The following is a 23684-nucleotide window of genomic DNA, read 5'->3' as shown; positions in this document are numbered from 1 at the left end:
ATACATATATCACACACAATTCTTTGGTATTTATATTTCTTCACAAACATATCTTGTATTTATAATTGACGGCAACAAATGACAAATGTATCTGGTACTTGGAAACTGAATGGCAATCGAGAAGCTGAAAAGTCTTCACTGACGCACTAAAGGAAAAAAAAAATCCGAGAGAATCCAAGAAAAGCAGCCGCCTCCAGAGGATTGGGACCTTGGAGCAGATGGTGGGATGGGCCATCGCCATGGATATGAATATGGATGTGGATATGAATATAGTGGCATTTATCATTCCGGCTCCAAGTGGCCTCAAGTACCAGTGGCAATGTGGTGAATAAATTCCAAGAGCTACGGATTCCTTCAATCACTTTTCGTAAATACTGATTTGCATTGTTTATGAGTTAATGCACATTAGGCATTATTTGTTTATGGCCACAATCACAAATCCTGGGAAAAACTCAAAATGATAAAAGCCCATAAATAAAATCATTTTTAAGTGCCAGCCCCAAAACCCAAACATACAATCAAAAAGTGCCCAAACATTTCTAAATATGAAAATCAAATTCCCCCTCGAGTTTCCACCTAAAGATATGTACATATATCTATATACATATATATAGTTCGGGGCCTTAGGGGTCTTCAAGGGGCACTTCAGCAATCCAGAAATGAGGATGAAAATTTTTGAATTGAATTTGGAATGTATAGAGGTAGCCAGAAACCAGACGTGCCAAATAATAAACAAGCCAAAGGTTAATAACAATTATCATAATGAATAGGATTTTTTTTTTAATGTCTCTATAAAGATATATGTGGTTCCCCAAATAAAGTTCAAAGCTAGACAAAGTTACCAGCTGAATTTTAATATTCAAGTCTTTTTGTTGCATCTTTTTTAAGATATTAATTCAGTTATTTTCCAGTTTTTTTTAGCTAAAAAAATTGGAATTTATTTATTAGTCACAAAGATTTAAATTCATTTATTCACGGATATTGAATCTGGAATTTTTCCGCTACGAAATTGCTTCGTTTTATTTGTTTACTTTTTAAATAGAAATATTTATGGGTATTTTATTTATTTTGTTTTAGCAAAAGTTTGTTTACATTTTGTATTTCATATAATTTAATTAGTTTTACTTCATTTTATTGTTTCTTTTTTTCAACAACCCACTCAGGTTGCCGGTTCTGTGTGGATCCGTCATGGTTCTGGGGGGTTCCAGGGAGATCTATTTTGTACCAGGAAAATTCTTGTTTTTCACACTTGCTATCCTTTAGATACGAGGGTATCTAGAGCTGGTAAGTTGTCTTAAAAAATTTAATATTTAAAGAAAGAAGGCCATTGAAATAAAATTTAAAATATAAATAAAATATATATTTTTTTATCTTTTTTTTAAACAAAAATCTAAAGTATTTAGTTTAAGTACAATTCCATTTGTTAAAGCATCACTTCCTCGATTTGTTTACTTTGTTTTTTTTGCGCTTTCAGTTTTACAGAAAATCTAATTGACGTTTCCTTTTTATCCCCCCAACACCCCTCCACAGCAACACAGCTCACATTCCTGAATGTAGCAATATTGTTTTGTTTTTGTTTTGTAATTAAAATTCAAATATTGTTTATCTTAGAGTTTTGCATTTTACAAATTCCACTTTCATACTTTGTTTACTTTGATTAAAAATATATTCGGTCTGCATTATTGTGTAATTTGGAATATATTTCAGATAAGAGAGAGAAATTATGATTAATAATTTCTGTGTATATGGATATATAGTCTCCATGATAAGTCATTCTTTATAAAAAGAATAATCCCATTTGGATTTGTGAGAGTCCATTGAACCTCCTATAGATGATTTTAATCAAAACAACGATTTATTTATTTTTTTTTTTCAAATTTCTATTTATTTTCTCTTTGTTTATTTTTGTTTATCTAAAATTATTGGCAAAATAAAATAACAAGAAATAGGATACACGGAAAACAATTTTATCATCTCTTAAAATATACAAATTTTAAAATGTTTGTTTATAGACGGCTGTTGTTTAGTTTTGACTTGCATTATAATTATTTTCTTTAAAATATATATATATTTTTAGGCTGTAAACTATAATTGTTAAAACCTGGCAACTGCTCCTGAATACTCTTGTTGGACATTTTGGAAAAAAGTCTTTGTTCTTTTAGTATATTGTCTATTGATTAGGTTGGCTTGGGCATTTTCAGAGTTTCTAAATAAAATAGCAGTGTATGTATGTGAGGATTTAAAAAACCTACTTAAATGAACCCAAATCCAGGGAGCAGTTGCTAAATATGGACACCGACACCAGCACTATATGATATTTGTGTGTTTGTTCTGCTTCAAAGGAGAAATACTTTAACAATTTAGTTGATTTTAAAAGCGAATACCACATATGCTCCATTTATGTATATAATATCCATTATAAACTAAGCGTCTGTATAAGAAGTACTCAGCTAGTGTACTGTATGCATTTATATAAAACTAGATCATATCGTAATTGTTTATGTAAGCTATAATCCTTCCCTCGATATATGTATATAAAAACCTACCGACATGACTACAAATTCTTATCGAAAACAAACTAGTTTCATTTCAGCATAAAATCCCGGCATTACCGTCTGTGAATCAAGAAAGGGCATTAGAATTAGCTCATTTTTTACAAAATAATTCAATTCCTTTTGGTCAGTAGTTATTTTTTCTTCCAAATCTTAAAATTATCTTGTCTCGATTGCAGTCTATTTTGCTAGCCCTTTCTGAGTATTATTTCATGCCATTTTTCGCACCATAACCGACAGTGATAGAATTTGTATTTAAAAAAAAAATAAACTCCTATGGCATTTTGAACAAATTATAACTTTTAAATATTTTTTTCTCCACAAAGCAATTCCATTTTATTAGATTATTCGATGATTTTCGGTATTCAAATTATAAACTTCATATAAATTAGACGAATAAGCCGATCTCAGCTTTAACTCTAGTGATGAATCGTTTTCTCATTAAATCAGGGTAAGGTTAGTCCTATTTTGCATTATCCATCGCTAATACAATATGTTATACATATATATAATTATATATATAGAGAGTTATGTATATATCGAATTTGTATATCACTGTTGCTGGTTTTGTGTTATGTTGTTTCACCGACGACCTACTCGACGGCTTGGATCTCAGACTCGCCGGGTTCAGCCTCGAAAACCTCGTCAGACTCCTGGCCCACATAGTCGAGCTCCTCCTCGTCGACATCCGGCTCCGCCTCCTCGTTCTCATCGTAGTCGTCTGGATATTCACCAAACTCGGAGGACTCACCAAGCGTCCAGGCGTCGTTTTCCATGGAGTTTCGGGGACTGTAGCCGATTCCCCCGCCGGTGATAGTCAAGTTGTTGGCCGGGCGCAGCACACTGTATTTAAATAATTACTAATTAGTATATATTTTATAGTTAAGAGAAGATATTAGGATATTTCTATATGCACATATCGCAAATGCAAACAATTTGGATGGTATGTGATGTGTATTTATACTCGATCTCGGGTGAGGTCTAAGAAAGCTTTTAATTGTAGTGTTAGCTTGGTCTACTTGGCTTGTTTTGGGGGGTTAAGTATGTTCTTGGTTAGGTGGATAGATGTGATGTCGGTTAGGTATTTAAACAGGACAAACATTTGTACAATTCTTATAGTAATAGTAAGTAATTATAAAATGTTTGATTAGAAAAGTGGCAGCAACTATACAAGGTAATGAGGCAATTTTGAAAATTTTATTAGTGGTTTTTTAGAGAAAGATTGGTTCTATGAAAGTTAACTTATTATTTTTGAAAGAAACATATATCAGATTAGTAATCTTTCAAAGAAACATCCAATCAATGGTTATAACCACCTCTATTCAATACTCTAATTAATGAGCTACCAATGGCGGGCGGTGTTCTAATGATTTACTTGCATAATGTTAGACTTGATGCAGTTAGTTTCGCAATCTTTGGAGAGCTTTTCATTGCGCGAATGCCAAATGCCAAACAAAATCAAATGAAGCCGCACAAGACAAAGTAACTAACGAACTGACGAACGAACAAATTGGTCGAGACAATTGCACAACAACAATTGCGAACAACAACAAGAAAATGATTGATATTTTGATATGCATATAATGCCTTAACATTATTACTACATTGAGTTGAGATCGGAGGAGAGAACTCGCTATTACATTGGGCAGGTGATATGGCCGGACATCGGGTTGGCACTGTATTCTCGTTGATTATTTTTGGATATCGGTTTTGGATATCGGATACTACGCGAAATAGATCCCTTCTCAAAATGATCGCAGTTCGTTTCGTTTCGATTTGATTTTATATGACACTAGAATTGAATTCTAGTGGCACAATCTCTGGTGGCTGCTTGCATCGTGTTTTGTAATAATATTTCATATTTCTTTTAGATCGTGTGGCATGTGTCGGTAGTGGAAAGTATATATATTTTTATAGCTTTTTATTCGTGGAAAGATAGTCGACTGAATGTTTAGATGTATTTAGGTTGATGGCTCAGAAGTCGGTAACTAATACACCATTCGTTGGTCATAATTGTCCACGGCGGTAGTGGGATCGTGATGGTCTACCGATTAATATTTGGATTGGTTTTCGTGGTTTTGTTGTTGGGTTGTGTTGTTTTGTGTGTTTGTGAGGTTTTAGAAATTAAAAGAGAAGAAATCAATTAGCAAAATCATAAGTACAGAATGCTGGATCATTTACGACTTAATTCCTAATATTCCGATTATGCTTTAGCGGTGTGTTAAGTCGTTTTCTTAGCCAACTACTAATTGAGGTTTTAAATCGATAAGAAAATCAAAAGATTCAACAACTAGGAGTGAGTCATGAGATATAGATTGGAGATTATTGCTAAAATATTGGTCTATTTGTCCAGAACGCACCTTTACCTCTAGCCGCGAAATTACCCATAACCTTAAGCTAATAAAAGAACCAAAATAAAGGTTACAAATCATATTCAGATAATTCGAAAAATATATATCAAATAATTATAGTAAGAACACTAAACTCTTGGATTAACTCTTGGAAAATATTCTAAAGGTATTACTAAATATTATGATTGGATTAGCCACTAGTTGATGTTAAAATACTTTCTTTTAATGAAATGAAAAAGCTTTTTTAATGAAGAATTTTTGTTTATAGATTTAGCTAGAATTTTTAAAGAAGAATTAATATATTTCTTTACTTTCATACCTTTTCATTAAAATTCTTCAATTGAAAAGAGTAATAGTCTGCTAAGAAAGCAAAATTGATTTAAATTTCATTTTGCTTTTTCTTTTAAGGTATTATTTTTAGAGATATTATTTAAACCTGATTTTATTATTGGGGTTTTCTAGTGATATATTCTCCTAAAAATCTAAAGAACCTTTTCTAAAAGGTTTCAGTCCTTTCAATTCTATAAATTTATCTAAAGATTATATTTTAGTTATCTAATTTACCTCTCGAAAGGCACTTCATCGGCCCCTTCATCGTTGATCTGTCGCTGGGTCTGGTTCTGGGCCCGACGAGCCTCCTCTTTCTTGCGCCGATCCTCGGCAGCTGCCTTCATGGGATCGTAGGTAGAGCGACGCTTCCACATGGCCATCTCGGCTTCTTTCTGCTTGTTGACTAAAAATTTAGGAAAATATTTTAAAATCTTCTAAAAAAATAAAATTTAAAATAATCCATACCGGAAGCATCTCGTCGCACTGAGGATGAGGCCCTGGCACCTGGATTACCGCCTCCCAAGGACGTAGTACTGGTGTTCATCGCCGAGACGGTACTTCGGACACTCCTGTTACTGGCCCTAGTTCCATCGCCTCGAGACAAGCCCATCGAGGAGGCACTGGGACTGCGCTTCATCGGATCAGATGGCTTCAACGTGCTCTTGGAGTCGTTCTTGCGCAGAAAATTGTTTGACTGCACTGGCTTGTACTTGGATATGTCCAAGTACTTGGGTTGCACCCGCTGGTTAGAGGCTACGCCGGCATTGGCGGTTTGCAGAAGCTGCTTCTTGGCATTGGCCAGCGAACTGGGCACCTGCTGGGCCAACCGACTGAGACTCGTCTCCCTGGGCATGGACTGGCGGGTGTTGCGATTACCGGATCCGGGTGCCGCTGCTCTCGGAGCACTCTTGATGCCACGACGCGGCATTTCCGGGGTGTTCGGACAGGCCACCACACCGGCTCCACTCTGCTGGGCCACACTGAGCTTTCCCGCCGGGGCGGAAGTCGGCTTTGCCGGTGTATGTCCTCCGGCCACACGCTGCTTGCTCCTCTCGATCCTCATCAGCAGCGCCTTGTTCATGCGCGTGTTGCTCAACGGCACTGATCCCTGCGACTCCTCCGGCACCTCCTCTTCCTCCTCGTTGCTGGAGTAGTAGGCGCCCGAGGTGCCCATCTCATCCTCATCGTTGATGTAGTACTGCAGCTCATTGTCGTAGTCGCTGTAGGCTTGCTCAAAGTTGTTGCTGCTGGCGGACTTCTTCAGTTGCTGCTGCTGCTGCTGGTGGGCGGTGCTCAGGGCGTGGGCGTGGCGGGCAGCAGGCGGTGTATAGAGGTTCTGGAAATTAGGACGAGCCTGGCGCACGGGATGCTGGCCCTGTTGCTGTTGGAAACTGCTCGATCGACGCAGCGGCGACAAGGGGGCGGCAACTGGTTCCGGCTGCTCCACTTCCTGGCCGGGATCGTACTCCAGCGAGTTCTTGCGGCGCCGCAACTGCTTCAGCAGATACTCGCCGCTGGTGAGCAACTGCAGCTGCGCCTCGTTGATGCTGCTGGTCATGAGCGCCCGATGAAGTGGCGACCGCCGATAGCCACCGCCTGCTCCTGCCCCCATGCCAGTCGACTCCAGGCTGTGCTGTGGACTTCCCTGGGCCGGGGACTTGACTGAGCTCCGACGCGAAAGCGACTGCTGGAGATTACTGATGGCCGCCGCCGTCTGTTCCAAATAGACGTCTGTCGGTGGACGCGAGCGACTGGCACTGCGCGCACGACCCAGCGTGTGCAGCGGCGAAGGTATCTTGCTCGGACTCTTCGGCGGCTTGTAGGGTGGTTCCATCACCTGACCACCGTGGCTGCACAGCGCCGGATCGCTGGCGTAGTCGCAGTCGCCCATCAGTCGGTACCGCTCCGCTAGGCTACGATTCAGCTTGGCAGCGGCGGCGTACTGGCGCTGCTGGTTGTACAGGCTGAGGCTGTCGTCCGTCAAGGAATCGCCACCAGTATCGGAGCAGTTGTAGCTGCGTGTCATAAGTTGCTGGAGGTAAGGGAGAAAAAATGAGATTTTAGTTTGAAGCTGACCAAATAAGTATGCTATAGTTTTTGGGTATCGAGTGTGAGTGGTTGGTGTCTAGGCTGTGGTGGTGTCTGGGATATTTACATCACGTGTAGAATGCATGTAAAATAGCTCTCCATCAAATAAGATATAAGCTTATAGATAGATATATCTATTTTTTTGTGTTTATGATGGATTTAAAACCAGTTAATGCCTCATTATGAAAGTCTCTGCCTGTCTCTTTATCAATGTCAAAGATTAAGATCTATTAAGCTGGCATATTCTGCTAATATTTTGTGCTAATAAATTTTAATGAATTTTAAATTCTAACTTGACCCAAAAATAAAGGAAATTTTTAATAAAAACCAATAAATAAATCTATCAAAAGTAACTTGATATGCAAGAATACATTATAGACTTTAATTTAGGAGGTTTGTATACAAAGGTCTTTAAAAAGAACCTCATTTTTTGTTAAATAAAGTGGGTTCCCATTCTTTAAACTTAAAACTTTTAAAAATTTAAAAACATGAAGCCATCACTAACCCATCATCATGAATCATCTTCAACCATGAATCATCACAAGTTCTACAACAGCTTAATACAAAATTTGCAAACAAATTGGTTTTTTTCCAAAAAAAGACCTCCATCCGATCACCTCCAATCCCTGGACCGGTTCCCCAACTCACCTGTACTTGCTGATGTTGTTGTTGCTGCTGCTGCTGTTTCCGGCGACTGGCACTCGTGCCGCTTACATCCTGGGCCAAGCTGCGGGCTCGAGCATTCCGGGCCCACTCCTGAATCCAGTCCTGCTTGGTCTGAGCCGTCTGCAGCAGGGCCGCTTCCGAGCCCTGAGTCGGCGTGGTCGGAGTCTCGGGGAGCTGATGGTGGCCGGCGGGCTGACTGGTGCTGGTGGTGAACACATTCAGGCGATACTCGGCCTTCTGGCGATCGGTGGCCGAACCAGCCAGGGCTTGGGTGTGCCGCAACTTGGCCTCGTTGCTGACGTACTCCGAGCTGTCGATCTGCGAGGTGGACAGGCTGTGCGAGTGACGGGTGAGCTTGGGATGAGTGTCCAAGGCGCGCTGCTTGGCCAACACGCCGCTGGTGGTGACACTGGTGAAGCAGCCCACATCCGCCGCCGGCGACGGGGGGGTAGGTGGCGATGGGGGCACCTGTTGGCGTAGCACGCGACTCTTCAACTGATCCAAATAGGCACCTGCAACCGGAAGCCATTATTGATTGGAAATCCAAACACATGGGGCTATTATCTACTGACCTGTGGAGCTCCTTTGTGGCGGCAGTTGCTGTGGCTTCTGCTCCTGCAGCGGCGTTTCATGGTAATAGTTCACCTCCAGGACGTTACTGCCCCGATTGGCCTTTACCGGCAGCTGTTTGGGTCGCAGCTTGGCGGCCGCTTCCTTGCCATTCCTGTCGATGTTCATGAGATCTTTCTGTTCCTCCGTGTAGTTGTCCCCGTCGAGGGTGTAGGTGCCCGCTTCGCTCACCGCGTCGTTTTCGGCCAGCGACTTGCCGTCCGCCAGCGGGGGTTGCGGACAGAGCATCTCCACCTGGCGCAGGGCCAGCTGCATGGCGGTGGAGCGTGGCGTGAACTGGTTGGCTGTGCGATTGGCCACCAAATTGGAGGTACCCTTGGCCGCCGCTGGCGGAGGTGGGAGCTTGGAACGGCTGGCGGGACGTGCAGCGGCGGCGGCCGGAGCCGTTGGTGGCTCTGGACCGTTGGCCGAGCTCCTGGGCGACCAACTGTGACGCTTGGAGGCGTCACGCACTCGGGACGCACTACGATCCCTGACCCGCATCTTCACCGCCGTCGGCGGTGCCTGTTCACTGTTGGGTGTGGCGGCTGTCAGCGATGAGATGTCATCCGCCATGCTGCTGCCCGCGTCCAGGCTGCTCCGCTGCGAATGCCGGCCACTATTTGAGGTGGTATTGGTAGTAGTTGTGGTATTGTCCTTGTCCGTCTCCAGCTTGGACATGGAGGCGCCGCGCTTGTGACGATTCTGGAAGCGTTCCATCATATTCTTGTAGCGCGCCGCCTGAGCCGCTGCATCGTTCTCCGAGGCATCGAAATGATCAATGGTGAAGGCCAGTGCCTGTTTGGTGGCCGTCGTTGTGGTATTCGACTCGCTCGAGTTCTCCTCATCATCCCGTTCCCGTTCCCGCTCCACCGCTGGTGAAGATTTATTGCCAGTGGCGTGGTGGTTCGTTCGACTTTGCACTGAAGCCGCTGCAATGGAACACAAAAGAAGTAAAATTAAATTAGCATTTATTTACAGTTATTATTATTATTATTATTTTTATTATTATTAGCGTTTATGCGGTGAAAACGAAACTAAACGGCTGGCGGCTTAACTCAAGTGGCAAGAGAGCGGAGTCAGGAACGGTTCTAAGTGAAAAGGGTGCCTACTTAAGCATTTAATATCTTACTTTAAAATCTAAAATAATATCCCCCAAAACTTAATTAAATTTCCTAAAAAAGACTTATAAAGACCCCACTAAATATCCGCCAATTAAGTAACAAACACCTGTTATGGAACTCGCTCTACAAAGACAAACTAAGAGATATTTAATCAAGCTTCCCCATTCCGGACGACAATTATGCCTTCCTCTATAGACTATAGTCTCTATAGACCCTCTAGCTTCCAACCACCTATTAAAAGGGCCCTATTGAAACGCCCACCTGCTGCCTGGGGTGATCCCTCACTGTTTCCGCCAACAATTTCTATACATTTCCGCGGCCAAGCTCGAGCAAGAGAAAATCAAACAATTTGCTTTCCAGCTATGCCACGCAAAGTGGCACAAACTGTGGAAGGAGGGGAACCATCTAGGGGGCCACCTCTCAGAATCGTGATCTATGGATGGGTTGCTTCCACACGTACGCTCTATAAGGCACCCGGAAAGTGAAGGTTAGAGTTCGCTGATTTCGGTCAATTGCAGGTTTTTTTTTTGAGGGGCAGGCCAACCAAACTTTTACGCTCTACCTAACTTTACTGGCCATGGTAAGACCCACTGCCTGCAGGTGGCTTCCCATATTTATTAAAATAGATTTCACAGCCTTATTTTAAACATGATTTTGGTCACGAACCAAAAAATATACATATATTATAATTAAATAAAGAGTCAAGGTGATAACGTGATATCATTAGCCAGAGTGTGAAATTAATTAATAAACTACCATATTTAAGAAACTAATGAAGTTGAAAATCTCTTTCAAAATTAATATAATGTTTTGTTCGTAAAATCTTAAGTATCTTATTATTATTTTAACAAGTTCCGCATTCGAATTTATCATTTTAGATGGGCGTAAATTAAGTTGTTAGTGTAATTAAAGCCCCGATGAGATTCTCGCATTTCAACCTCAACTGCAACTGCTTAATGGGAATTATGGAAATATGACAAAAACATATTTGTTTTCTTTGTTCTCAGGTTCTCATCAACAGCTTTGGGAAATGTTGCCTCATATATCCAGTATTGTGGTTTATTTATTTAGGCAAATAATATCTGAGTTTCCATTGAATCACTTGCTTTGTGAGTTTTTAGTTGAAAACAAATGGTGGGAATATTGTCTCAGATTGCCAATTTGTTTTTAAGAATGAAGCTATGTCTGGTCTTAACTATCCAGAGTTTCTTAAAAATCACGCCCTGTGCAACGGATAAAAATAGAATGTTCAGAAATATTGCCTATAATTTAAAAACAAATGATGGGAAATTGGTCTAAGTTTTCTAATTTATGAAATCAAATTATCTTTTTTCAGTCTAAGGACAAAAAAATATTCAGAAATAATCTTGCTTCTCTAGTTTTAATTTAAAAAAAAATTGGTAGGAAAAGATTTTTTGTGTTTCAATTAATTTAAAGAATGAAACCTTCTGTCTGGTCTTTCCAGACCCAGAGTTTTCTTACAAATTCTCACTTAAATACAACTCAAAATACTGGTAACGAACGAATATCTTATATGTTATAATATCTAGTATTAATATTATTGGCTATAAAATAAAATATTCAGAAATATTGCTCGCAAATCCACTCCGCAGTTGTTATTTATTTTACCAACGAATATTAGAGATTAATTGCAATATCAGTGACGAAAGAGAATGTCACTAAAAATATCGCTGGTATTGATTTCGGCGAAGAGAAATGATTATCTTCAGAATTATAGCTTATATGTACATATATCCGGTATTGTGCAATTTATATATTTCATCGTTTTATCTTATCTTATTTCTCTCTTAAGGGGACCCCCCCCCATTCTCGATTTTAAATTTTGACGATTTTCAATGGGCTGGCAAATGAACATAAATTATTTTTTAGGGTTGTAACTGTGCTTACATATATTAAGACACAAAAAGGAAGAAAATCATTTCACAGAATTTTTTTTTGTTTGGTTTTTGTTGTTGTTTTTTGTGATCAAAGAAAAGTCCTTCTTTTCGGCGGCGCATGTGATTTCCGCTCACTGGAACATCTGAATTCAAAAATTCCAACGGGATTAGAAAAAGTACATGTTTGGCTCTCGTATGAACTAGGATTATTAACTTCGCTCAAAAATTAACAAAATGGTGGACCTTTGAAATTTTTTTTTGGAAATTTCCATTTTTTTCAGCCACAAATCGAGTTGAAAAGTAAGGAAGATCTTCACCGATTCGATTTATCCTAGTTCATACGAGAGCTATATATGTATAGAATAACGTGTTAAAATTTGGAACCGATTGGATTAATAGTTTTTGAGTAACCTCATGCGCCAGTCGTAAAAACACTGTTTCGAGAAAAACGCGTTTAAAGTTTTGAGATGGCTCTCGCCGTCGCCTGAGGCTTCCACCATAAATCGGCTATATCTTTAAGAGTTTTTGAAATTTTTACTTGAAATTTTCAGCGAACATTCTTGAATAGTTACAAGTTCGAATTAAATTAAAAAAAAAAAATCGATTTTTTAAAACCGAGAATGGGGGGGGTCCCCTTAAATCTCCAGCTTCTAAAGTTTTTATTTAAGGAAAATTCTTAAGAAATAAATAAAAACTTCTAGTTAATAATTTCCAACTCAATTCCGAATCTAGAACGACATTATTCGGTTGTTGGATTGGAAAATTTGCAATGCAATTTGGCAGGAAGCATTTCAGTCGCCATTGAGAGCCAACCGAGCAGCAATCACCGATATAGACAATAGACCACAATTGGTAACGCCGACCGACTAACGGTAATTACTCTGCCCACTGTGCATGGCCATAAAATGTCTTGTATCAACTTATCGTTACCAGTTGCCAGTTTCCAGTGGCCCCTCCATCATCGTATAGCTCTCTTTGGGCCATCGAGTTTTCTATGGGCCAACAATTGAAAACTGTTGGCACAACACACACAAATGTTGGGCATTACTATTGGCCATTATTATTATTATTATTATTATTGCCATTGCTGTGGAACTGTGTGTCGAGTGGCTTGTTCAAAAGTCTTTTGTTGGTTTTTTTTTGTTAGTCGCTTTTACTTTTCGCAATAAATAAAATCACACAATATAATGCTGTTTGAGTGTTGGCCAGCTTTTGTTTTTTTTTTTTGGAAAGTCGGGCAGAGGAAATTGTGTGACCGCCCGCCGATTTTTGATCATTTTTTTTAAGCAATTTTGGAGTGTTAACAAATTTGGTAACAAAGTGCAGTCGGGCTAACCGATTCTCACACTCTGACAGACAATCGGTTTCCGATTAGGTTTCGCTAATTGCATTATGGCCTCTTACGTCATTTTAAGCCATATCAATCAGTCATTAAATTCGGTTTCGGCCATTTGCGTATGCTTTGATTTTTATGCTTTTTTTTTTTTTGCATTTAAATTATTGTTATTAATAATTAATTTATATACATATATGCTTTTTCTTTCCGCAGAGAAAGCCATTGGGCGATCATCATCATTTGTCATCTGCGAATGAGGTCATCGACTGTGGCTATTTGTAGCGACTTGTTATCGGTGATTGTTTGGCTTATATGGAGTTTTCATTATACACTTGAGATCTTGGCTCTTTGGAGAAGAAACTCTGGGAAGACTAACACAGTATTTTGTTTCTAAGACAGTTTTTTAATTAAATAATAGATCCAATTAGGCCTTACCGCAATATAATCAATTTGAGAACAAGGCCAAAACCCAGAGATTTGATTCTTGGCTCTATGCCAAGGTAGAATTCTTTTCTAATATTAAGAAAACATACGCATCTATTAAAAGTATTTATTAAAAATAAAAAAAAAAAGAATATTTCACGTGACTGTAACATTCCATTAAAGTGAATCAGTTAACCAAGTGATATAATCCCCATTCCCGGTTGTCTACAAAAGACACCTGAGTTTGAAGTGAAAAGCAAAAGTAGCCACTCATTCCCAGGCCCCCACCTTGATTATTGTACCTCCCCTCATCAAGTGGACTGATTTGTTTTTCATAAATCTCTCATCATTTCGAAATATTTATCAGCATTTGTGTGTATTTGTACGAGGTGCTTGCCAAATCTTACAAAATTTGAACAGTCGCCGTCATTATCTCACACATTTTTCATTCCTTGCACGCAATTCATTGGCAAACAAATCATTAAAAAAATAAAAAAAAAAATTAAACTCAAAAGTAAAACAGATTCGTGAAGTGGAAGTGTATGGATGACTCAGCAGCGCCAGCTGCGGGCGTTGATCGATTGGAGGTTACTGGGATCCGATCCGATACGCTACTATGTCTGTCTCGCCAGACTCGCGAATCTTTACCAGAAAGATATATATTTAATTGAAAACAAAGAATTCAATGAATGAGTATATATAACCCTATAATTTGGGGCAATCTGCTTTAAGATTATGCTTTTTTTTGTATCTATATCTCAAGTTGTTTACCTCAGATTGCTTCTTGTATGGAATTTGCATTTCAAACAATAATATTTATATGGTTTTTGTTCTTCTCATGAGAGTGCTGAGGAAGAATTTAAGTGCTTTTTTAAAAGTTCATTTTCGGGGAGTATTTTCAGGCAGTATTTTGCTTAGAAAGCAGATAAATCAATCAATGGAGTATAGTTTACAAGTTGCTTAAAAGGAAAATAAACAATTTGGCTAGGGTTTATAGGCAGTTAGGATTTTCAAAAAATCAAACATTTTATTGTAGTCTCTTCTAATTTACATATATTTATATGTACATGTCCTTTCAAAATTTTACTTCAATTTATATGCGTATATGCGTCAGAGCCGGATAACTTTTAACGCTTTTTCCTCAAAACAGTGTTTTTAAAGTCGGTGATCTCAAATTCTCGAAAATAGGTAAGCTAATGGGTCTGGAATTTGTACACAATCTTCTGGGATATATTCCCCAGGTATTAAAAGAAGTATTCAAAATTTCCCCAGGTATTTCAAAATTTCAGCAAAAAACTACTGCTTTTGTTAAAAATTATGCCATTTTGTAAGAAATGAGAATTATTATTTTAATTATTAAGATTTATTTTAATTCCTTTCTTTAGTACCTGTATTTATGTATGTATGTATTCTTTAAAAGAATCAATCTATTTTATTAATTTTGGATTTTTCAAAACGACAAAAAACAAGATCCTTGCAAAGCTCCATTTTTTTGAAGACATTTAGAAATACAGAATACACATTTTGAAGAAATATTTTTACAGGATCAGCAGGTTATTATCTTCTTAAAAGTAGCTTCTAATAATGGTCTTGAAACATCTTAATTTCTCTTCCTAGGAAAATTTAATAAATGCTGCTTTTTCGGATCGTTTAAGTGCGTTTAACCCCTTTATAAAAAAATAAACAATTTGGCTACCACTACTATTTATGATTGTAGAGTTAATAATACTTTTTGGCCAACAATATAGTATTTAATTTCCGGTTGATCCAAAAGAATGAACCTCCATGTTAGACAACTCTTTCGTTTGGTGTCACACTGCCATAAATATCCAAAGCTGATGTCACTTGCCGGCGGCTTTAGTGGCTTTCGCAGGCTATTGATCCCGTTCCACTTTCTCGAAAACCAGAAGCGGTAACTGGCTTTTATAACCAGCCTCGGCCCACTGTGCCAGTACAAACTAGGTGTGTTTGGGAGAGTGTGTGTGTGCCTGCTAGGCATGACTATTGCAATAAATATTTGCCATAGCTTAGCCATGGCCAGAAAGACTCGCACAAAATAGCTTCATTAAAAATTTAAATTAACAAAAAAAAAAAGGCCAAACAGCCACAAGACCCCGACCACAGACCATCAATTGTCCACGGTTCTGGTCTTGGCCAGAATCTATCCTGAAAGCAAACATAAGCTTACCTCTTTCGGCCGGTGATGGTGGCGGCTTGCCAAGACAGAACTTGCCACTGGACTCATCGATGGCAGCCCCCAGACCCACAAAGCCAGGATTCACCGGATGTCGGAGCTGCACGTGCCGCGGAGAGAGAGAGGGTGATATTGGGGAGGTACTGCCTTCGGCTCCTTCCATTATCTCCACTATTTTCTTGATATTCTCCGGCGTAGTGTCGGCCTTTTCGCGTCCATCATCCTCCTCCCCGTATACTGTCCTCCCAATTGACAAGTTGTCACGGCCCTTGGCTTTGGATGGGTCTGCTGCAGTGGCCACGCCCCCGGCCCCCGATGCTTCGGGACTTGTAGTTGCTGCAGCTGCTCCTCCTCCTCCTCCTGATGTTGTTGTGGATGACGATGTCGTTGTATCATTATTTGCGTATGATGTCATATTTAAAGCCTTGGCCGCTATAAAATTTCAACCAATCTCTGAACTCTTGTATTCTCTGCCTACTTAGCTAATTAATTAGCTAGTCATTTCCACTAGTTCCTTCCGTTCCGTTCCGTTCGTGTTACTACGACTTCCACATCCTGTCGCTGAAGTGAATTCCTGCTGGCTGGCTGGTGATTACCTGACGGACGAAGGTGTGAAAATTACATAAATTTAGGAGTACACACACACACTGACTGATTTTAAGAATGCATGCTCACGCCCAGACCGAAACACAAGGACTGAAATGGACAAGGTATTTCCAATTGGACAGGCACTTGGAAAACTATTCACGTATTTCCACACACGCGTAAAAATAGAAGAAAAGCGGAAAAGCTGAAAAACTCGACTCTCTTGGCTGCCTTTTCAAGGTTGCTTTTGTTGTTGATCGAATTTGTATTTTATTTTTACAATCAACACTTTTGGAGGCAGCAGCCGCACGCACACCAACACACACACAGTCACCAGAACTTAGGGCCAACACATACACACACTTTCAAGGGCAGGGTCTGGGTCCGTTTGGACTTTTCACTTGCATTTCCATTTCTGTACAATTTTTTGGCCTCGTTGGCTGATAATGAACTTTTTTCCAATTCGCGACACGCGCTACCCCACTCGATTACTCACTCTATCCGCGACATGACCGCTCGGCCCGAGAAAAAAATTTCAAATAATTTATTTTTTTTCAGTCAATACAATCAGTCAGTTGGGTTACGTTACGTTAACAGAATGCTGACACGCCACGGGACACGGCTCGAACCACACATTCTTGTCTGTAACCGGTTCGGGCCAAAACCGTTTCGGGGCAGCGCCGCCAGCAGAGGCGTTACGTTACGTTATGTTGGCGCAGGTGTGTGAGTTGGCCAAAAGAGGAGAGCGAGAGAGGACAGGGCGCAGCAGGGTTGCCAATTATTCAAAAAATTCAATTAAAATATCAAGAAAAAAAAGTTTTTAAAAATCTTTTATAAAAATTATTCTACACCTATAATTTTTATAACTTGTTTTTATTGTTTTTTTATTTTTTCTTTTTTGATAAGCTGACAAGCCTATTCGAAGCATGAGAGAGGAATGTAAACAGCTGGGTGTTTTCAGGGTTGTTGTATGGCTCTTGGAACAGGTAATACCTAACATAACTTTTAAAATAAAAAAATTTAATAATTTTGAGGATAAAAAAATTAAAAAGTGCAAATTTTAAAGACAAAGTAAGTATCTAATTTTTTTTCAGACAAATTGTGCAATATGGTTGCCAATATTTCAATATATTTAATATTTATAATATATTTTTAAAGTAAAAGATTGTTTTTGACTTTTTTCTGAGCTTATTTTCAAAAATTTCTCACGAATGGTAGGCAGCTCTATTCGAGAGGCCAGTAACTTTATCGAGTGGAGGCTAATTAAAACATTGATAATTGCCCGATGGGGTGGTTGAGTAACAGAATGGCCAATAGCGGATATATCAGCGAAAGAATCGCGTTCGGCAGATTTTCGCTTGAGTGAGCAAATATATCCGCAGGCAGTGCACTCGACAGGTGGCCTTTGCTATTTTTATAAAAAACCAAACACTTGCGATCACTCTCGCTTTTTCAATCAAGCAGCTGTAGCACCGTTTAAAATAAACTAAGGGGGTTGGTAAAAAAAACTTAAAGCCAAATTCTTTGTTTAAGACTGGTCCGAAACAATAACAATGGCCATTGCCGCGCAAAGATAACAAAAGAGAGCGCACGTCCACCCTCGTTGCTCTCGGGCTGTTCTCTTCCTCCCTCAAGCACTTGATTTGTATTGGCATTTGAATTTTCTGCTTCTTTGCCCCTTCTTGCACTTCGAAGCGTTTTTTTCGTTTTCGTAGCGTTTTTTTCACATTTCCACATCTGAACAATTTTCACAATTATGCACACAGTTTCCAGCACCCTTTATTAGCACTTTCACCGTTAAAATGGTATTTTTAAATATATTTACTTGCTAGGGGGAAGCAAGAAAGGAATGCGCCAGGAATTTTCGTTTTGTTTTGGTAATGAACTCGACGAAGAGCTTTGAATCAGCATAGAGATGGTAGGTCTACGGCGATTATTTTTACTTATCGATGTTTCGATAACTTTCAGTAGAGCTAAACAACTATCGTATTAAATAATTTAAAAAACATTATTTTTTATTAAATTTATAAACAAAATTTGTATTATTTTAAAATTTTTTTTTATTTCTGACATTTAGTAATACATTTACATATGTGTACGTAGCTATGCATGTGTATATGGTTTGGAGGGGATCAAAATATCGTGGTCCCCTTATAACTTACAAAACTAATAAAAACAAAGTAAACATTAGATGGTTAGCAGATGTTACAGGAATTGTATATGTAGGCATACATAAAAATATCTGCTTGCGTTTATGGGTCCACTAACTATACAAACTGATAAGTAACTGGGAGGCAAAAAAAAATCGGAATATTCTGGGAATGCTTTAGTCCCGATACTAACGGCCGTTCCAGTGTGTAACATGTCCGTTCTCAAAGGCCAGACTGATTCTGGGATGCGGCAGTGGCCTGGCCGCCTGCAGGGGCTCCCTGGCCGGATCATCTTCAAAGTACAGGCACTGCCGCACAAACTCCAGGAATAGAGTCTGCGACTGTGCGGTTACGGAGGAGAGGGCATTCAAGTTGGAATCGTTGCAAAGTCCCCGGACTAGGTGTTCACAAATCCGCGTATTGGTATCGACATCGAAAAGGGGCACCCCGAAATTGACTTCCAGAAGAGTCCACTCTTCGGTCGCATCCTCCTCTGGTTCCGCGGGCGAGTCTTCTTCCTCGACCATTGGAATCTCTACGGAACTTTGCGACAAGAGGTCCGCCCGGCTGCTACATTTCGCCAGTTCACTGGCCAGCACTTGGCTACAATCTGGCGAGGTAAACTCGTTAGCTGGCCCATGCTCTGGAGTGGTCGCAAAGTGATTCTCATCCGGGCTCTTCAGGGGGAAGCTGGTAACTTCAGCTGTGGCGGGCGTGGCTGGCTCGCTGTTTGGCACATTTAGGGATTGACTGGGAGCTGGGGTTATTGAGGAGCGCTTCTGGCGTTGCATTGGCTTCAGGCGCACCCTCAACTCGTACTCCTCGCATCCGAGATCCGGAACGCCCGTGTTAAGGAATGTTATATAGCCGCATTGCTGGCGTAAATCTATCAGGTTGGACAGCCGTTGGACGGCGCGATGGGCGGCCCACTTGGCTTGGCGCGTGTCCGCCGGTTGGAATGGAAACGACTCGTAATGTAGAGCTCCGGGCGTCCGGATCCCATAGCCTTGTAACAACACACAGCCGTTCTTAAGCTGCTCATTCACGTTGCGAAAGTTTTCCGAGTTGAGAACATACGAATCGGAGTGCAGGATGTTCACCAATAGTTTCCCATATCCGAGGAACAAGCGGGGCAGAGATTTGAGCACGGTTCCACGGCATAGGAGTAAACTGGGTGGTCCATAACCTGGAAGAGCCGATAAGGAGCTCATTAGTTACTGTTTCTTATTCGGATTTTTATACGCACCTGTGATATGGTTGTAAAAGAGCTTGTTCCACATGGGCGCAACATCGGAGCTTCGTAAAAACTGTCCAAAGTATGGAATGCTAAAAGTATGACTCAGCGACGCCGTCAGCGGCGAGGCAGCGATAATGAACTTATACTTTTTTTCGAGTACTCGGTCCCGCGTCTGCCGGTCCAAGCCCTCGAGGCATTCCAACCGAAGCAGATCTAAGCCACCAGGGAGCAAATGGCGCAAGGAACAGATGGTGGACCGTAAAATGACGGCATGGGCGAAATAGCGCGACACGTCGCCCTCTCCTTCCGCATCCAGCAGCGACACCTGCTCCAGTTCGGCCAAAAAACTGTCCAGACTCTCCTCGCACAACTTTCCCACCTCGAACATGGTCACGGCGTGGTTCTTAAGGCCCGGTGACAGGTTTCCCATCATTAGAAAAGCGGTCAGAGTGGAGTCGAAAAGAAAACCCACTCGCTTTCCGCTCTTTGGAGCCGGAGGTGTAGGAGCAGGTACCGCAACAGCCGCCGGCTTGGCAGTCCTATCGCTCAGATCCTCTAGCTCCGAGCTCAGGTCCTGCTCGTCACTATTGTTTGTGGGTTCCTGGGGAGTGGTGTTTAAATTGGCAAAGCTAAAGTCACTGGTGTTGCCGTCCGAAGATAGGTAACCAATGGAACTGCTGTCCTTGTCCTTGTCTTTCTCCCTTGGAGTCTTTGGCGACTTGGGGCTCTGATCGAAGTCGAAGCTACTGGCATGTGGGTTGTAGTTCAGCGGAGTGATTTGTGGCGTCTCTGGAATTTGCTGTTGATTGTAGCCCTCCCAGCTGTGATGATTAGCCTGATTCTGTTGCTCTTGAACTGCGTCCTGTTTCCGGTGGGCAAAGCCCAGGCGACAAATAAAGGAAACCGCTTGCTTCACACTGTCGAGCTCCAGTTGCAGCATGTGCGCCAGCTCGGCAATAGTCATGTGCTCATCGGCACTAACAAAGATCTTGTAGAGAAGATTCTCAAAGTAGTCGCCGCTCACACGATTCATCACGAAATTGCGAAGCGGAGGAATGGATATGCGATCCTCGCCGCTGATGGGCACATCCAGATAGATAAGCCCCTTCTTGTACAAGTTGTGAACCACCTCGTAGTCGCACTTGCCCGCCGGTTGCGCTCCAAAGTCGATTAGATCATCCAGAAGGCCACGCTCGGCTGGCGTCAAATACTTGATGTCCGTCTCCAAGACGTAGCCAATATCTAGTCGCCACCAGGGCTCCATGTGGATGCGGACGGGGAATCGCGGCAGAAAGTCCAGCGGATTGGGTCGAGATCCAAAGAGCAGGGAACGCGGCGTATGAGTCTTCAAGTCGCTGATCAGGGCCAGATACTCATTCCGTCCAATTCCCAACACCCGCAGACAGTCGGCGGCCGTAAAGTTGGGCAACGTATCGTAGCTCTTGTCGCTCTTGAGCAGCTGTCCCAGGACGTCCAGGTAGTAGTTAAAGGGCGTAACCCGCAATCCCTTTGTCACAATGTCGGCCAGATGGTATGGAAAGGCGCCAAGGCCGTTTATACTTTTTTGGATTAGTAGCTCGTAGTAGCGCTGCTCCCGGCGGAACACCTTTGCAGCCAGGTTTCCGCGGAAACGCAACTGATTCTTCAGGCTGTAGTTGAAAGCAAATTTCTCGTAATCGCGCTGGTTGTGCAGCACAGACCGCAAGTGGACGGGCAGCAGCTGCCAGGAGACATTACCACGCACGCATTGCTGCAGTTGGGCTTGGCAGTTGCTACCAACCCCGCCCCCGGCACTACCATTGCCACCTCCAGCCACGCTTCCGGAACTGGCCAGCTCCTCTTTCTCCGTCATCTTTGGACTCGGCTTGGAATCTCCTTTTCTTCAGTCTAGCTCATACCATGGCTTTCCCTCGTGGTTATTCTTCCAAATGCCTCGTAGGTTTAATGATAAAGCGCTGCGTTTCACTTTATTTTCCCGTTTTTGTTGGCAGCAAGAAGAAAAACGACGACAGCTGATAAAAGCCGATAGCTGCTTGCATGCGGCGTTATGCAACACTGCGCTAAAGGCAGACTAGTCGAACCTTTTGTTATCGAATATTTTTAAATTTTAAAAATAATCTATTGGTGGAGATGCGATCTACAAATCGATCAAGATATACCGCTCAAGAATCAGATGAAAATTGGCCAAGATATAGCCATCACTCGGGGCCATTTTGGCCCTCCGTGCCTTTTTCCAAATTTTGAAGGGGACCCTCCAGAAAATTTAAGACAAAATCTGAAAAATATTTTCTTTCCAGATTTAAATGCAGATTGATGGAGAATCGATCTACAAATCGATTAAGATATACCGCTCAAGAATCGGATGAAAATTGGCAAAGATATGGCCATCACTCTGGGCCATTTTGGCCATCCATGCATTTTTCCAAATTTTGAAGGGGACCCTCCAGAAAATTTGAGAAAAAATCTGAAATATATTTTCTTTCCAGATTTGAATGCAGATTGATGGTGAATCGATCTAGAAATCGATTAAGATATACCGCTCAAGAATCGGATCAAAATTGGCCACTATATGGCTATTTGTCAGGGCCATTTTGGCGTTGCATGCATTTTTCAAAAATTTTGAACCTGTTGGGGACCCCTCTTGTTGTTTTCAAAAAGGGTTCGTCAAATATTCTGCGAATTTTCATGTTTATTTAAGAATTAAACTAAAACTAACTTTAAAAAAAGATAACAATAATGGGTAATCCAGGGGCTTTGGGGGCTTGGGTCTGCGAGTGTCTGAATCCTTGAGTGGTCTTAGTTCCGGGAAGACCTGCGTCCGCGGGATCCCCTGCGGTGCGATGTTGTCTTCCTTCCGGGGCGGTTTCTCCTGCACCTTGACCTGAAAACATGCTTCTTCTTGGTTCCTCCGCTTGATGGAGCAGCGGTGGTGGAGGCAGTGGAAGAAGCGGGAGTGCTGCTGGTAGGATCAGTGGATGCAGGAGACGTGGTGGGCGGCGTTTTATATACTTTATTAGTCTCAACAACAATAGTTTAACGTACTTAGCATAACATAACATAAAAAAGGGGGGGGGGGGGGGGGTTTGTGGTTGGTCGTGGGTAATGGACAGTAAGGGCTTGTAGACGGACGGGACGACCGTTAGGCATTGCTTCGCCCGCAGCAGGCCCCAACTCTCCACCCTACCGCCTCTCCTGCTCGATGCTCCTGAGCCTCTGCATTAACGCTGCAGCGAAGGATGCTACTGCGTCCCACAGCATCTGGGTTTCCAGCATTGTCTCCACAAGGTTTCCTGGGTGGAGTGAGCGGCCCGCCGTCGCCTCCAGTCGGTGGCGCTCTCGTGCAAACCGGCGGCACTCGAAGACAACGTGCTTGGCGTCCTCGACTACCGATCTCCCGCACTCCGGGCACCAGTCCTCCTCCGCGTGGCCAAAACGCTTTAGGTATTGCCGGAAGCAGCCATGACCACTCAATACCTGCGTCAGGTAAAAATCGACCTGTCCGTGGCTTCGAGACACCCACCTTCTAAGATTGGGGATGAGAGTGTACGTCCATCTTCCTTTCGTCGATGAGTCCCAGCAGTCCTGCCAGGCTGTGAGCGACCTCTCCTTGGCCTCCTCCCTTGTAGGAGGTGGGCGGCGTAGTTGGTGTGGTGGGTGGCGTGGTTGGACTGGCCGGAGGAGTAGTACTGGGATCGGTGGGTGTTGTGGGCGAAGCGGGTGGGGTTGTGGGATCCGGGGGGGTGGAGGTCTGGGCGAGGATAGTGGCAACTAGGGCCAGGAAGCCAAGGAAGTAAGCCAGTTGGAATCGCATCTTGTGATGTATCTTCGAGTACTGGGACTGATGTACCTTCTCTGGCCAAGCCAGGAGTATTTATACCCAAACCGAAATTGTTGGAAGATGATACTAAGTAGCTTGTTTGTTTTAAACAAATAATTCGTTATAAGCTGTATTATGTGTGCTTAGTCGCGATTCTAAAAGTGTCATCTAATTTGGAATATAACTAGCTTATAAAAACAAAGATGTTCACAATTTGTTCCAACATTATTAATAGAAGAAAGTATTTATTTTTTTTTTACTTAAAATTAAACTAGGCTTAATGGAGGTATTAATAAAATAACTAAACGTTTCAGGATCGGAGAC

The 23684-nt window shown here is 41.7% G+C and overlaps 2 protein-coding genes and 1 long non-coding RNA gene across 4 annotated transcripts; all 3 read right to left on the bottom strand.

The window, feature by feature from the left end:
• Positions 1–9: 9 nt before the first annotated feature.
• LOC138926435 (uncharacterized) lies at positions 10–1218 on the bottom strand. Its single transcript, XR_011442965.1, has 3 exons — positions 977–1218; positions 843–921; positions 10–441 (listed from the first exon to the last, which is right to left on the bottom strand). It is a non-coding gene; the product is annotated as an uncharacterized lncRNA (long non-coding RNA).
• Positions 1219–1896: 678 nt separating this feature from the next.
• Positions 1897–18066, bottom strand: LOC108120769 (AF4/FMR2 family member lilli). Of its 2 annotated transcripts, XM_070280484.1 has the most exons (7): positions 17982–18066; positions 15566–16167; positions 8560–9528; positions 7970–8499; positions 5699–7265; positions 5468–5636; positions 1897–3395 (listed from the first exon to the last, which is right to left on the bottom strand). In XM_070280484.1, exons 2-7 carry the CDS (start codon positions 15984–15986, stop codon positions 3146–3148), a joined length of 3906 nt encoding a protein of 1301 aa, XP_070136585.1. In that variant the 5' UTR covers positions 15987–16167; positions 17982–18066; the 3' UTR covers positions 1897–3145. The 2 variants fall into 2 exon arrangements, with proteins under 2 accessions (XP_070136585.1, XP_070136586.1); XM_070280485.1 differs by lacking the exons at positions 1897–3395; positions 17982–18066 and adding an exon at positions 4242–4596 and having other exon boundaries at positions 15566–15986.
• A 135-nt stretch (positions 18067–18201) lies between these two features.
• LOC108120845 (protein FAM91A1) lies at positions 18202–21581 on the bottom strand. The gene is made up of 2 exons (XM_017234681.3): positions 19553–21581; positions 18202–19492 (listed from the first exon to the last, which is right to left on the bottom strand). Exons 1-2 carry the CDS (start codon positions 21393–21395, stop codon positions 18495–18497), a joined length of 2841 nt encoding a protein of 946 aa, XP_017090170.2. The 5' UTR covers positions 21396–21581; the 3' UTR covers positions 18202–18494.
• Between the last annotated feature and the right edge of the window lie 2103 nt (positions 21582–23684).

Source organism: Drosophila bipectinata, chromosome 3L, assembly GCF_030179905.1.
Source record: "Drosophila bipectinata strain 14024-0381.07 chromosome 3L, DbipHiC1v2, whole genome shotgun sequence".
In the NCBI taxonomy this organism is placed as follows: domain Eukaryota; kingdom Metazoa; phylum Arthropoda; class Insecta; order Diptera; family Drosophilidae; genus Drosophila; species Drosophila bipectinata.
The sequence above is the reverse complement of the archived record's forward strand: the minus strand, read 5'-3'. Positions and strand labels throughout refer to the sequence as shown.